The sequence below is a fragment of the Nothobranchius furzeri genome, chromosome 18, assembly GCF_043380555.1.
Source record: "Nothobranchius furzeri strain GRZ-AD chromosome 18, NfurGRZ-RIMD1, whole genome shotgun sequence".
Classification (NCBI taxonomy): domain Eukaryota; kingdom Metazoa; phylum Chordata; class Actinopteri; order Cyprinodontiformes; family Nothobranchiidae; genus Nothobranchius; species Nothobranchius furzeri.
Window position 1 is genome coordinate 6787500 of NC_091758.1, and position 15117 is coordinate 6802616.

General features: G+C 42.6%; 1 protein-coding gene and 2 long non-coding RNA genes across 4 annotated transcripts; 2 read left to right on the forward strand and 1 right to left on the reverse strand.

Annotated features, from left to right (window-relative positions):
- The first annotated feature begins 1302 nt into the window (after positions 1–1302).
- On the forward strand, positions 1303–6916 carry LOC129154669 (uncharacterized). The gene is made up of 5 exons (XR_011517268.1): positions 1303–1529; positions 2295–2488; positions 2555–2711; positions 6478–6716; positions 6799–6916. It is a non-coding gene; the product is annotated as an uncharacterized lncRNA (long non-coding RNA).
- Positions 6917–10820: 3904 nt separating this feature from the next.
- On the forward strand, positions 10821–11160 carry LOC139063944 (uncharacterized). Its single transcript, XR_011517269.1, has 2 exons — positions 10821–10888; positions 10975–11160. It is a non-coding gene; the product is annotated as an uncharacterized lncRNA (long non-coding RNA).
- A 519-nt stretch (positions 11161–11679) lies between these two features.
- On the reverse strand, positions 11680–14356 carry LOC129154668 (uncharacterized). 2 transcript variants are annotated; one of them, XM_054734613.2, is made up of 9 exons: positions 14220–14356; positions 14025–14129; positions 13836–13940; positions 13728–13760; positions 12750–12797; positions 12546–12637; positions 12155–12465; positions 11848–12060; positions 11680–11765 (listed from the first exon to the last, which is right to left on the reverse strand). In XM_054734613.2, exons 3-9 carry the CDS (start codon positions 13866–13868, stop codon positions 11701–11703), a joined length of 795 nt encoding a protein of 264 aa, XP_054590588.2. In that variant the 5' UTR covers positions 13869–13940; positions 14025–14129; positions 14220–14356; the 3' UTR covers positions 11680–11700. The 2 variants fall into 2 exon arrangements, with proteins under 2 accessions (XP_054590588.2, XP_070403294.1); XM_070547193.1 differs by lacking the exon at positions 14220–14356 and having other exon boundaries at positions 14025–14163.
- Between the last annotated feature and the right edge of the window lie 761 nt (positions 14357–15117).

The following is a 15117-nucleotide window of genomic DNA, read 5'->3' on the forward strand; positions in this document are numbered from 1 at the left end:
TTATATTTTTAATTTTTGTCTTTGTGAAGCGCTTTGTGATTTTTATATTGACGGGTGCTATATAAAAGATAGTTTTCTTTCTTTTCTTTTCACTACAGAGCTCAACAGTGTCTTTTTGTTAAGAAACTCAGGTCCTGCTGCATTTATTTGCAGCTTGCATAGGAACCACGACCAAATTTAAAATATTAAAATAAAAACAGTATTTAGTCCAGACCAGGTAAAGTGAAGCAACGAACCTTACTGGTGTGAATACAACCTAAATATGCCATCATTTCTTGTGTAAAAATATCAGGATTAAAATATACAACATATGGACTAGTAATAGTGAAAAAGAGTTATAAAAAACACTGTAGAAACAAGAAGGATAATCTCTGCCTCTGTCTCTGTCATTCATGTATACTTCACAAAAACATTATTCAAGTAAAAGTTAAAAGTACGGTATAATAACACTCTCATTCAAGAGTATGCAACTGAGTAAACTTTAATGGCTACTTCCCAACGCTAAAGGTTAGCCTTCTTTTAGCTTAAGGTTAGCTTGGCGGCTAAATGTGCTGCGTACGTGTTAGCGAAAAAAGAGGACCAAAACATTTACTCTTTTATGTTTTAAATAACATACTCACACATAATTGCATCCTCCGTGACACGCCGTGGAGGCTGTCTTTTTCTCTTACTTGTCCGTACGGTCCAAAAAAGCGGCATGATGAGCTAAGGGCGACAACCTTACGTGAGGACCCGGCAGTCACTTGACTTACAGTTGCATCGCCTTTTCCGAGAGGGTGCTGAGTAGCCCCTGGCTGCCTCCCGGAGATTGGGGCGGGGCTAAATGTGGGTGGGATCAAACGTTTATAGGTGGGCGAAGACAACTATTTGACTCCTGCTCCTCTTCAATGGAACCAGGAAACCGCGAGTAGCCCCTGAGTTATGGATTAAAAAGCCCTAAAAACCCACAAAACCCATGTAAAGCATAACATTGGTAATCAAATTACTTGTTTGCTGGATGTCATAATTTTAAAGAAAGGGCAGATAATTAAAGGCACAGTCTGTAACATTTAAATGTAGAATAACTTTAAAAATGTTTGATTTTGACCATCTGACCCAATTTTATTTAAAAAAAGTAAATAATCTTTAATATTTCAATTTTCTCCTAAGTCCCTCCCCTGCCCTGTATAGCTCAGCAAATATTTCTGCAAGCCTAACGCATTGACCATTAGCGCTGCGTTACCACCAGGGGGTAGCTGTCAACCATCGAGCACGAGCAGGTCTCAGCGTGCACAACAGTGTCACGCGCCTCACTCGGTTTACTGCAGAAACATGGAGCAACAAAACCCCAAATTACCGATTCCTCGACTGCCTTCCACATCTCAAAAAAACATTTAAAAGTTTAAAAGCCCTTCTTCAAAAGTGGCTGTAAGACGTTTAAGACAGTCGAGTAGAATTTACATTGGAGATTGTTTTAAACGATGGAGAGATTTTCGTGATCAACACGGCCTGAAAACGGATGAAGAGTTGGCAAAGTATCTTTTGGACAGGTAAGTTATTTATTGTTTTTTGGATAAATTTACTTAAAATCTTTCTTTCACTGAAAGAAGTAATAGAGCAAACAAGCTTTGTATGCTTGGTGTCCTATTGGCTAATGTAGCATTAGCTTGAATGCTAAGTCGACATGAATCGATGCTAGTCGAACTATTTATGCTATATTTGGAAGAAGTTTGAGTAACGAAAGGGGATTTTAGTTTTTTTTTAATTTGGGAGCTAATGATTAGTGTGGCGTTTAACTATAGGCCATATCAGTGTAATGTTTTAAGCTCTTGTTAGCGGGGTTCAGTTAGCATCTTGAACGCTGGATTAGATGTTTACACTTTCCTGAGCTGCGTGTTTGATTAAAATGAGTAATCAGCAGCTCATGTAGCACTTGTAGAAGTCTGAGGAGATGATTCAGCAGTTAGAATTAGGTGTGATTGATGAGGAACGTATCCAAAACCTTACGTTTCCATTAGCACTGAAAGACATATTGTGCTATCCTGGGTGGGCCACGTGTACAGATTACTGTCTGATTTTGTGGTCTTACCTACATGAAAACTCCATATTAAAATAAAAGGAATGATAATCAGCTCGTGCAGAAATCTGTGAAGGCTGGGGAGACTTGTTTTATTACAGTGGAACAAAGATATCTGTAACCATTTTTGGTTTTGCTGCAAGTCGGCGAACACTTATGAGTTTTTTGTAAGTACATTATTTGTGTTTTCATCTAAAAAAAAAGGTGATTGTAACTAATTGCCACATATGTCTTTTAGGACATGTGGATCGGTCTACTCCATCATGTGACTGGAGAACATGAGTGGTCTCTGGATGCTTGTCAGCATGATCCTTTACTAAGTGACAGAGAGAGAGACTGGATTCAGAAAGGCTCCACTCCACACAAAGCCCTCAGTGACATCATTCTCAGTGAACGCTGGCTGAAAGAAGTCCCAAAATATTTTAAATTCAGGTACTGTATTTAATTATAGCTATAAATAATAATATAATTGTTCTAAATGTTAAATTCTTGTTTTAGATCTACAGCAAATTTGGAGGCATTTCACAACCATCTCCTAATGTATGCAAGCAAAAGATTCAGCTATTTCCCACGAGGCACGGATACTGCTTGCTGCATTGGTCTACAATCACCACTCACATCGAGAAGTGAAGAGGAGAGCAGATGGATCAATACAGTATTTATTTATTTATTTATATTTTTCATAAAACATACACTCATGAATTCATAATTCACTGGTCCAGTTTTAGTCATTTTTTTATTAACAACTTCCTCAGATGAACAACCACAACGCTCCTAACTGCTACATATTGGTTTAACAACATGCTGTCAAGTGGCCAACTGTAGAATAACAGAAACACCACATTTTCAATCATAGTGCCTCCAGGTGGGGCTTACCTAAATGACTTTTAATTTAAAACACTTTTTCAGCTAATTTGTTGTATACTACAAGTTAGAGCCCTGCACGGGCCTAAAATCTGAGCCCGTGTCCGGCCCGGCCAGAGGGGGTGGAGCCTCAGCCCGACCCGGTCCGAAAAGGTTTTCAGGATTCTCTGGCCTGACCCGAGCCAGACTTTTTTTTAACCAACTAAATGAAAACAAAGTGCGTCAATCCTGACCAATGTGTTAAAAGACGTGCAGGATCCGATCAATTTGTTTTTCCCTCGTTTACCGTCACGGAGATAACGGCGCAGGCTCTGGTGGTAATCAAGTTAAATTATATCTCTTTCCAACAATTTTCACAAGAAAACAGAACAGTCAAAAGCAGGGCTTGTGTTGACCGGCTAGTTCCCGTATTTGACCGTTTATTTTGACGGAGAAAGAATAGAAAGAATTACCCCGACGCATGCAGACAAACTGACATTTTATTCTACGCACATTGCAGATGTATCTAAATCACACAAGAAAAGATTCCCATCTGAACATCTGAGCTGGGCCCTGCTCAGCGCAGCTCGCTGTCACCGCATAGGTGCACAGCGAGCTGAAGTTGTGGAGATTGGCTTGGAGCATGTCGCAGATCCAGAGAGCATGTGAGAAGGTTCCTCCCACTGAAGCAAGTGTTTTCCAAACCCTGTCTCTCAGAGAGACTTGTCACTTAGAAAATGTTCCCTGATTATGAAACTTTGGCTGAATAGTGCTTGTTCCTGTCTCCAATGAGGCAACGCATCCAGGAGCCGTCTGAGAAGAGTCCCAGAATCTCACATCTTCAGCTCAGGAAGCGCCTATGATTACACACAAGCGTGACCCGTCAACCCGGTCTCACAGCAAGACTGGGTTGGGCCTGTTCAGTAGAGGTGTGAATCTTCACTTGTCTCCCGATTCGATTCGATTACGATTATTGGGTCAACGATTCAATTCGATATCCCGATGCATCACGATTTATCACGATTATTTCATATGGATTTGCTTTCATCGATAAATAGAAGATGTCAGATAATTGCTTTTTATTTTTTTTTATCAGAAATGTAATTGACACAACCTGCCATCCCTCAAAAGCTCTCCATTCACAACAGGTTAGGACAAAACATTTAAACATTTAAGAAGATTTAACTAAGTAAAACATCTGTTTCCTCGTTCAACACCACACCTCAGGCTGAGAAAAACACGCTTTGCAAAAACTCACAAAATATAAAAAAGTACTGAAAACCTACAGGACACATAATGTAATAATAAAATCCATAATGGGTTCATATGTGAGTGTTTAATGTCTCTGAGCAGCTCTAGAGTCAAATATTTATGCCACAGTTGAAGGGTGTCAGAAATAACACCAAATGAAATGTTTGACTTAGTTTATTTTATTTGAACCCAGCGGTTCATTTCTGAAATGTTGGAGAATGAATCAAGTTCTGTTTGATGCAGAAAATAAAAAAACATAAAACAAATTCTACACTCCAATAATATTTAAGATGTGTGTTTTATTCTTCCTGATAACACCAGCAGAAGGCTGTGGGCTGGATTAGGATTAAATTACCCAACTGATGGATCTCTTTCACTAACCAGCTAACCACTAACCTGTCCTGTGGGACCCTCACCATGTAGCCCTCATGTCCATGCTGTCTCTGGAGGAGCAGAAAGGAGACAAGCCTCCTGTAACTTAAAATGAACCAAAGCTTCCTCCCAGTTCCTCTTTAAGCTGAATTTAACATCAGTTTATCATCATGAAACAAAAGAATAAAGTGGAACAAGAACTTCTATCTTCTATTTCTCTCTCTAACTTCTCCGTGTCCCTAAATAAAAGAAACAGACGATCACGCTGCAGCCGCCGTCATTGACACCCCCCCCCCCCCCCCAAGACCGGATCTCCCTACATTACAACAAGCAGTCTGACTGAGCGCTTCCAGGAGAAATAATAATTGAATTATGAAATGAACGCGTGTTTGGAGCATCGGTTTGGAGTAGCGTCCTCCGATCGTCTCTCTTGTGTGAGCAGACAGTGTCTCTCTCTCTCTCCCTCTCCCTCAGTCGCTGATCGAGCGAGCAGAGCACGCCGCACGACAACCCGCTCAATTAACCTAATTCACGGCCCAAATCCAACAGAACCGGTCGGGCTGATTCGGTTCCGGTTTGGTCTCAGGTAACAACTCCAGCGCTCAGCCCTGCAGTACCACATTAAGGCGGAGGTAAATGTGGAGGACGCTCACTCTGATAGATTTGGATGCTGCGCTGGTGCCGCCGTTAAAAAACAAAACTACATTCCACTATAATCAATTATGGCGTACTCTTCGACGATGCAGAATTGTTTATGTCCGCATCCCGATGCATCGATTTTTTGATTATTTTCTTCAGCTATACTGTTCAGGTTTACACAGACAATCTTTACATAGAATTGACTTACAGATATAAAATTAATTCAGTAAAATATAAAGCATTTTATTTAAATATCCATTCATTATTTTACAAGCACAGAGAGCCACATCAGATTCAGATCAGCGGGAAGATTCCTCTGAATGAATTCAGTCGGAGGAATCTTCCCGCATGCGCTCTGGTTCTGCAACGTGCTCCAAGCCCCTCTCCACATCTTCAGCTCGCTGTGGACCTTATGTAGTACATGCTGACAGTGAGCTGCGCTGAGCAGTGTCCAGCTCAGATGTTCAGATGGGAATCTTTTCTTGAGTGATTTAGCTCCATCTGCGATGTGCGTAGAATAAAATGTCAGTTAGTCTGCATGCGTCGGGGTAATTCTTTCTATTCTTTCTCCGTCAAAATAAACGGTCAAATACAGGAACTATCCGGTCAACACAAGCCCTGCTTTTAACTGTTCTGTTTTCTTGTGAAAATAGATCAAATTAAACTTGATTAACACCAGAGCCAGGCGCACTGCACCATTATCTCCGTCACTGTAAATGAGGGAAAAACAAAATGATCGGATCCTTTTCTGACCTTCCCCACCTACAAAGTTTAATTACAACAATCAAACGTGACAGAGCCTGGATTTGTATTCTGAACAGTCTAGACATGTTTTAAAAAGAAACGTGTGACAAAAGTGGCACCTGCTCAGTAAAACCACCAACAGGGTGAAAAATATCAAACTATTGTTGGCAGAGACGGGCTACAACTTCTGGATCCACTTTATATAAATCATTTTGATTATGGTCTTATGAAAGATAACGTTGACGTACACGAGTAACCGGTACTGGCTGCTGTCACCTGTTGTGAGCAGCTCTCTGCTGTCTGAGGGTAGGCCCCGCCCACAACGCCACGGCTGCTGTGGCTCCCAGTGTTTTCTTTACTGTGGGAAACAGGTAATAATGGCTTTTTGATGGGAACAAGTTGCTGACCCCTGGTTTAGGTGTTTCAATTATTTTTTTAATGAATTTGATTAAAAATAAAGGAGCCCGGCCCGTGTCCGAGGTAATTATACAGTCATTGGCCCGAAGCCCGGCCCGAGGGCCTAGGGCTTCAGTGCAGGGCTCTACTACAAGTTATGGCATGTGTCATTTCAGATACCATAAAATATTCAACAAAAAATCAAGATGCTGGAGGCTGTATTCTGAGAAGGTGGCAAAAGACTACTCCTACATCCCAGCGATCCAAACCATGATCGTCAACCAACGTTTGACAAGCAAGAAAGGTCTTCCTCGACGCTACAAGCTAAGGCCCGAGGATCCAAGGCGTTACGGTTTGCTGTCCGGAGTCCCTGCACCATCAACAGAGGAACTTCTACAACACCTACGGACTCACGGTGATGGTAAAATAAAACATTATCTGCCTTACATCTTCCACACAATAGTCCATTACTAATTGAGTTTATTTTTTATTTACAGGGAAAACTTTGCCACAGACATAGGTGTTGGGGGAGGCAAGAGAAAACACAAAACCTTCTTTATTTTTGTTTCCTGTTTTTTTTGTGTTTGAAAATAAAGATATATTTTGGGGAAATAAGGACTAATAATTTAAAAATGTATGTAAAATGCTGGAGGTAGACATAAGTTTTTGTTGTTGTGCAGGAGTTTTAAAATCTATGATATTTTTACAAATGCAACACAGAGTTATGCTTTAGAACATTTTATTAGAGCATCAAACAAAAATATATAAAAAACAAACGTATGTAAAATATCAAATATATACATTTATTTACAATCGCCTTGGAATAAAACCAGTGGGGTCAGGGAATTTTCCCCTTATCCTCCAGACCACAGCTTGGGATTACTACTCTGCGACCTCCACCAAGTTTTCCATGCTGCCATGCTACAAATTGTCTGTAAGCTGCATGGCGGAACTGTCTGTTGTCCTCACCAGGGTCCGGGTCATCATAAACCGCTCGAAACTCATTCCACAATGTTCTGGCCAGGCGAAGAACACCATTTTGCAGAATAAACTCCTCCATGTGTGGGACAGTTTAAATAAATGTCTGGGGAGGCTGTTGGCAGCATTTCCTTTCCAAATCAGTTGGCATCTCTGCAGTGGGAGCATACACACCATGAAGGTTGATTGGATGTTGGAGGTGTTGTGGCAGGTGGACCAGAGAGGGCAAGTACATCAAAAAGAACACCAGGGTCTCTGTCCAGCACCATGGTAAGGACGTCAATAGCCTGCTGAGGGTTCAGGTTCTGTATGTGTTGCTACAAACGTGGAAAGAGATGCTACAGCAACAGATTTTAGGATCATTTAATGTAATTTTGTTATGCTTACACGTTCAAAGTCTATTCGCTCTCTCTCTCGAGAGAGATCTTCATCTCCAAGGTCCACAGCTGAGTGTCTCGCACTTCTTCGGCCTCTGGATGCACCACGGCCTCTGGATGCACCACGGCTTTGAGATGATTGTGGGCATCTCCTTTTTGCACCACGTCTTGAGGATGCAATGGGAGGTTCAAACTCTTCCTCAGAGGATTCTCAATCACTGAACTCTAATTTGTATTTGTAGAGAAATAGAGTGATGAAACTATCTAGAGTTGTATTTTAATATACTGTAAGTAGATCACATGTTATAATCAGAAGATGGGCTGTTTTTATCATCAGGGAGTTTAATTAAACACTCTGTATTGACTTTGAGACAAGAAAAGAGAGAGAGTTGGGATCGTTTAAGAATCTTTCATTTCTTAATTATAAATTCTTAACAATCTACCAGGACTAACTCTGTGTTGTGTGTATGTGTGTGTGTGTGTGGTTGGTTCAGACTCCTTAGGCTGACGTCATTGAATCTGGTAGTCTTTGTTATGACTAGATATCACGAGGCTTATAAAGTGACGACATGAGCTGCTATTTTGCCGTGTACGTACCCAGTGGGGGCCTCCCAGGTAGATCAGGAAATGCCAGGTCTGAAGACCTCGGATGTGCGCTGGAGCTGGTCGAAACAGCGATCGCAGCGTTTCAAAGCCCGTTCTGAAGGGTCGACCCAGGTAACAATCGGCAGCGTCAGCAGGTGCTCTTATTTTGAAAGGATGTCGTCTGGTTGTTAAACGACGAAAATCTCCAACTTCACAGTTCTTAGTTTAAAGAAGAAAACACATCTGGCCAGGCTGTGCTTCTGTTTGGGATGACGGTGAAACCCCGTAGGACTTCCAACTGAACAGAACTGAAGTCAAAATGGAACTGAGCTTAAAATGGCGTTGCCTTGTTTTATATCTCTGAATTGTTGATAAGTTTTAGTAAAGCGGATTGGACACTTTAAGTCAACAAGCCAGATTCTCTTGCGGCAGCCGAAAGCTCTGATTGGGTGGAACAATGTGTCATGCGTTTCTATGGAGATGAGGGTCAGTCTGTCTGTGCAGTAGTCCTGTTTTCATTAAACACATAAATCATGACATCTTTATTCCACAGATCATTCACTTGATTATTATTGATCAACATCTGTTTCGAATAGCTTTAATCACAAATTAAGTACTTTGATTATTGAAAAGCGTTCTTCTTCTCCTTCTGGCTCTTCTCCTGGAATGTAAACAGTCTGAGGAACACCCGACCTTGGCGTTTTCTACACGGGTGTTACTGTGTACAGGGGCAGCTATGTGGAGCTGAAAATAATGAACTTCATAACGTTACATTTTAGAATAAAAAAAATTATACTAATATAAAAAGTACTCTTGCATATTAATCAATTTTGACACAGATCAGGTTTACATCTAGTCAAAATTTGGGCTAAACCAACAATAACCAGAAACTCTATGAAAACAACCATGATTATAGGAAGACTACACAGAATGCAGTGTTTATTCATGATTTCCACATAAATTATATGCTTTGATATATTCATCCCATCTTGAATGGCAAAGCAATTAAAAATAAGCTAATTACTCGTAATAAATGCTAACAATTTGATAGGATTAATTTTATTTACAATATAGATTGTCAACTGTTACTGGTATTTTAAAATATGTATATATTTATAGATACTGTTTACAAAAGGCATTTTATAAAGAATAAGTGTTTAACGTGCTGGTTAAAAACAACTTTCTTACCTCAGATAACTCCACTGCTAACACTACCTCAGCTCTATTATGAAGAAGCAATTCTGGTGTTGACTCGGCTTTTCCTGCGCGTGCACCATAGACTGTACATACTGGACAAACGGATTCGATAGACTCCAATAACACGTTTTTTTGTCTATAATGGGAGGTGGCCACCACCGCCATTTTGACCGTGTCACAGGTTCCGTCCAGCCCAGACAATTCCATAAAAGGGAAGAGAGGAGGAGCTGAGGGTGGGGCTGTAAGGCTGGGCTCGAGTGACGACACCCGTGCGAACTAGCTACGAGCTAACCTGAAGCTAACCCTGGCTAACCCAAAGCTAACGCGGAGGCGGGAGCCGAGCTAACGGATGTAGCCACCTAGCTTCAACCCAACCGGAGCTAACTGGAACACCCATCGACCTGAACCTCACACGGAGTTTAGGTGGAGGTTTTCGGCGCCTGTTAGTGACAAGTACCTGGATTAAAAAAGTATTGAATCGGTAAGTTTATAATTTAATTCCGTAATGAAAACATTTTGCTTTGAGCAAGTTTTCAGTACCGTATCTTCCGGGCTATCGCTCCTGAGTCGTACCAGCCATTAAATGTATAATGAAGAAGAGAAAATATATTTAAGTCGTATTTTGGGGGGACATTTTATTATCTTTCTTACAAAATCTGAGACCAAGCGTTTCACATTGCAACACAAGCACTGGTAACCATAACAGAATGAACAACAGCCAGCAGAGGAGAGGATGGCAGTGTTTCAAACCCTCCCGGCCGGCGAGGAGAGCTCATTCCTGGGCTGGAGCCGGCCCTCAGCACCCCGCCACAGGCTCTAACAGATGCTGGCGGTGTTTGAAACCCTTCCAGCGGGACAGGGGAACTCATTCTTGGGCGGGTCGGAGTCGGCCCGCAGCAGCGCGGTGTAGCCATATTTTGTTATATAAGTCGCTCCGGAGTATAAGTAGCAGGACCAGCCAGAATATGTAAAAAAGTGCGAGTTATAGTCCGGAAAATATGGCAGTTATTAGTATTCGAGCTAAATATGCAGCCTAAATACATTTCATATATTTCCAAAATGTGATACTTGTTTGTATCTTGTACAGCCAACTAGTCTTTATTCTGGACTCAGTACAATTTACCAAAAGTAAAGAGACATTATACAGATGAAGTAAGCACAAGATAACTTACTGGAAGACACGGAATTATCATCAGAACCAGAACAAGAGAGCCTGATAACAGTCATGTGAAAATAAGTTAAAAAGTATGTATGTGTAATAGAAATAAAAATATATTAGAATTAGTGTAACTCACTGTGATCCAAACAATAAATCAGCCATAGCTGATTAGTAAATATGACATGAGGTCTGGGAGATTTTAATTTTCATTTTTATTTTTTTCTCAGATCTGTTTAAATGTCACCATGGCAGCCTGTGTGTCTCCAACATCAGCTACACAAAGCAGCAAGTGTAAGTTCCACATACCTGTCTCTCCACTTCATGTATGGTTTTGTACTTTAAACAATTATGACAAACCTGTTATTTTTTCTCCATAGCCTTTTGGATCATTGGAGACAGCTGAGTGAGGCGTGGTGCCCAGAGAGCTGCAGAGACAACCTTGGCCTCCCTGACGTCTGTGTCTCCTGGTTCGGTTGGGGTGGACCATCGACATACATACATGTGCCGACACTTTGCGCCCTGTTTTATAAAATGTAGTGTTAAAAATAAATGTTTTTGCTCAATTACTGGAATTTCTTTGGTTAAGACAAAAGTGAGGAATAATCATTTACAAGTTATTTGTACAACAGGCCCATTTTAAATCCCAACAGTTTCTTAGCAGACAATAGAAATGTGTTCTTTACTAACTTTACTTGGTTTAAAAATCTTAATAAAATAGTGCCGTATTGCAAAACCCAATCATACTTATGTAAACATTAGCTTTTTAGATATTTTTTACAGATATATATTTGTGTGCAACAAAATCCAAACTTAAATAATTTGTCATTCTTTATTGAAAAACAACAAAATACAGTTATACAGAAGTGTGGGAAAATGATAATGTGCAAGTATTGCTCTTTAAATGTAATCCTATTTATCTTTAAAAAGAAAAACTCTAAAAATGTCCTGTACAGCATCATGACAGAAGAATGGTGGTCTGTCTGTCAGAATGTGCTGAACCGATTTGCTCTTTGAAGAGGAGTGTCATGTTTGGAGGAAGGTACTTAACCCAAGACATGCAGAATACAACACTGACCAAAAACTGATGGAAAAAAATGATTTATTTATAAGGAGGAACTTAAGGTGCACAGATAAGTCTGTGGTTGGAACTGCAACAACAGCTCAGCGTCTGGAGGAGGGAGAACACAGGTGAGCTTAGGTTCTGGTTTCAAAATCCATTGTAGGCAGGCAGAGGTGTTCAGCAGACTTACTGTGGTGGGTGTATGTGTTGGCTGGAGGAGGGAGAGGTAGAGAGCCGGGGGAAGCGCAGGAGAGGGAGCAGAGGTGGAGAGAAGCGGGGCGTCCTGGTGGATGGGGCACTGGGTGAGATGAGAGGTGGGTTATGGAAGGTGGTGATAAGGTCCGTGTGTTGAATATCCAAATTCTGGAGTAGAGGTCAGTATCCAATGAGGTCGACAGGAATCCTGAAGAATGGTAAATCCAATATAAGAGCAAAACCACTACGAAATAACATTAATCCTAGGAACACTAGAGGTAACACGAGTGGCTGGTTACTACCAAAACTGAGGCAATCTTCTGGCGTCAAATTGTGTCCTCCATCCACCTTAAATAGGAAAGCACCCCGCTGATCGCTGATCAGGAACGGCTGGGGTGGAGTCACCAGAATCATGAAGAACGTGTCTCCAGAGACAACCCGGGTCCTGGTACCGATCAGGAAGCGGACCTTATCACCCAGAGCTGCCAGGTCACGCTCAAAGCCTTCATGTTCACGCTGCAGAGCCTGAACGCTGGCCAGGTCGTGGCCGTAGTTGTCTGTGTTCAGGGCCTGGTTCTTCTCCTCGATCCACTCTTTGGTCTCATCAGCGTCTCTGAGAAGACATCAGAACTCCGTCTGAATGTGGGTCCAAACTCTACTGACCGGTAAGCGGCGCATAAGTGTGCGGGGTACCTGTGGAAGCGCTGCACCTCATGGGCGCTGCCCAGCATGTTGCTCCGGTCTTCAGCCAGCTGTTGCAGCGAGCGCCAGCGGTTGTTCAGCTCCTGGAGAGAAACCTAACCCAGCGAGATGAAGGTGGACACCAGCGGGCTGGACGCCGGACGAGGAAACCTGGAGACGGATCGCTCAGACAGGAAGGGAAGAGCTTCCTCTTACCTTGATGGAATTAAAGTTAGCCGTCGTCTGAACGCCCAACCGTACGGTCTGAGATCAAAGGTCACAGGAAACACACACCAGTCAGCAGTCATACAGATGCATAAAGATAACTGTAGCCATGGCAACCAGCTGACATGTCCCCACTTTCACCAGCACCTGGTGCCTGCCGGGTCACCTGAATTCCTGTGTGATTTCAGCACGGTCGGCCGTGACTGCGGCCATCAGAGGTGACCTCTGATCAGCTGAATGAACTCACCTTCTAGGGTGACGCCGTCTTGCCCCGGGTTTCCACCGGAGCCGTCAGCAGCACGTTACTGCAGCAGCACGTCTTGCTCGCGTAAGCTGCTGCTCGGCCCTTCCCACGAGACGTGAAGCAGCAGGGGAGCAGCTGTCACCGACCGAGCACGAAGTCACACGAGTGACTTCGTCAGTAAACACAACAACAAGCAGGAGAAAACTACAACATGGTTTGTGTTTTATGTTCTGTCCGTTTTATAATCGCCAATACGGACCTGAAAAACAAAGGAGACCGCTAGCTAGGTGATAACTTCTCACGGAGCCGCAGTTAGTAACCTTTTTTAAAAGTAAAGCAACCGGAAGGCAGTACGTTCTTTATTCTGAAAATCTCGGTAGCTTCTCTCAATTTCCGCATCCGATTTCCTGTCTTTCCTTCCCCAAAAATGTCGAACTTGACCCGTTTCAGAGGCGTCGCGCGTAGAAAATAGAACCGGCGCGTAAGGGCCGCGACATGCTGCTCCTGAGACGCGGCCGACTCGCGCTGCTGACGGCTCCGGTGGAAAAGGTTCTGTTGACCACAGCGGTTCCTATCAGCAGCTATGACGTGCTGCTGCAGTAACGTGCTGCTGACGACTCCTGTGGAAAGCCGGGGTTAGAGACGGCTTCATCCTGTAAACAAACAAATGAGTGGTAACAAAAACACCACGTCTGGTTCTGGTGGAGGCGGAGGACAACACGCACCTTTCCAGGAGCAGAACCCAGATGTTCTTGTTGCTACAAACAGAGACGAGCAGAGTTAACAAACCAGGAAGTGAGAGGGACCAGCTGCTGCAGACAGGTGACGCTCACCTGAGCCTGAACCATAGGAGCCTCCTCAGCCATCAGACCTTCTGACTCCAGTTCAGATGCCACCTTGTTGATGTCCCTCAGGCGGGACTCGTTGGCCTTCAGGTCCTGCAGGACAAAAGCACCTGCTGATTATCACCTGAGCTGATCTGACAGCTGCTGCTGGAAGACGGAGAGGAGGAAAAGTCCGACCTTCTGGAAGTCGTCAAACTTCTTCTGCAAGACCTCGACCTGCTCCAGGTCCGACCCGTCTCTCCATCCTCATTCAGCTAAAGACGCGAGTTCAAGTAAAACAACCTAAAGTCACACAAACACAAAGCAGGTGTGGAGATGTTCGCTTGTCCCAACGTCCATGAAGCTCCCACAGTTTAGTCTTCACTTCCTCACCAGCGAAGTGACCTGGACCCAAACAAAGTGAGCCAGAACCTGCAGACACCTCAGAAACATGTCAGGACCAGACCTGCTCTACCTTCCTCCATTATGGTCTCTCCTTTCTGGGTGACAGCCTTGATGCGAGGTTCATGACCTGTGATCTCAGCCTGCAGAGCCTGGTGCTTCTTCAGCAGGTTCTGGACACCAATCAGGTCCTTCCCTGAGGACACATGTTAGAGTTCAGCATTATGCAGTAGACAGACCAGTTTAACCTAGGGGTTTCTTTCTTCTACAATCTGCTCTTTAACTGTATTATTTCCTGCTATTTCAGCTGTTAACTTTATTTTTTCTGTAAGTGTTTTTCTCCCCAGAAGAAGCTACAACGATGTTCTGCTGAGCTGTGGTGGCCTCATGGAGGGGGCCATCGTCTAGCACACTGCTGCTAACCACTTAATCATTCTCCCTCTCCTGATAATAACATTTTACTTTCTTTGATGTTGGATGTACTACTGCTAGTTTACCCGTTTAATTATAGATTCACTAGGATAAATACAATAAAGTTTATCTCTCGCCAAATAGAATATTTACTAAGAAATCACAATGTAACGTGTGTGTGTGTGTGTGTGTGTGTGTGTGTGTGTGTGTGTGTGTGTGTGTGTGTGTGTGTGTGTGTGTGTAAAAGCCATGTGTAGTGTTTATTTATAAAGCATATGTTGTTGGATTTTATCCAGAATCGAAACTTTGAAAATATATAGTTTAATTACAGTTTGATTTATTTGACATCTGTATAATGTTTATTATTTTGTTTTTTCCACCTAAATACCTAACGTTTGAGTTTAACATGAATATCAGTCATTCATCCCAATACATGAAGTTACACATTTTAAATTTTAATAGGGGAAGACTGCAGGAG

Coding starts and splice junctions, on each gene's coding strand:
- LOC129154668 (XM_054734613.2), bottom strand. CDS start 13,868: ATGGCTGAGGAGGCTCCTATGGTTCAGGCTCAG. Junction 13,761..13,835: donor CTCCTATGGTTCAGGCTCAG/GTGAGCGTCACC, acceptor CTCTGTTTGTAG/CAACAAGAACATCTGGGTTC. Junction 12,798..13,727: donor TGGGTTCTGCTCCTGGAAAG/GTGCGTGTTGTC, acceptor CTTTGATCTCAG/ACCGTACGGTTGGGCGTTCA.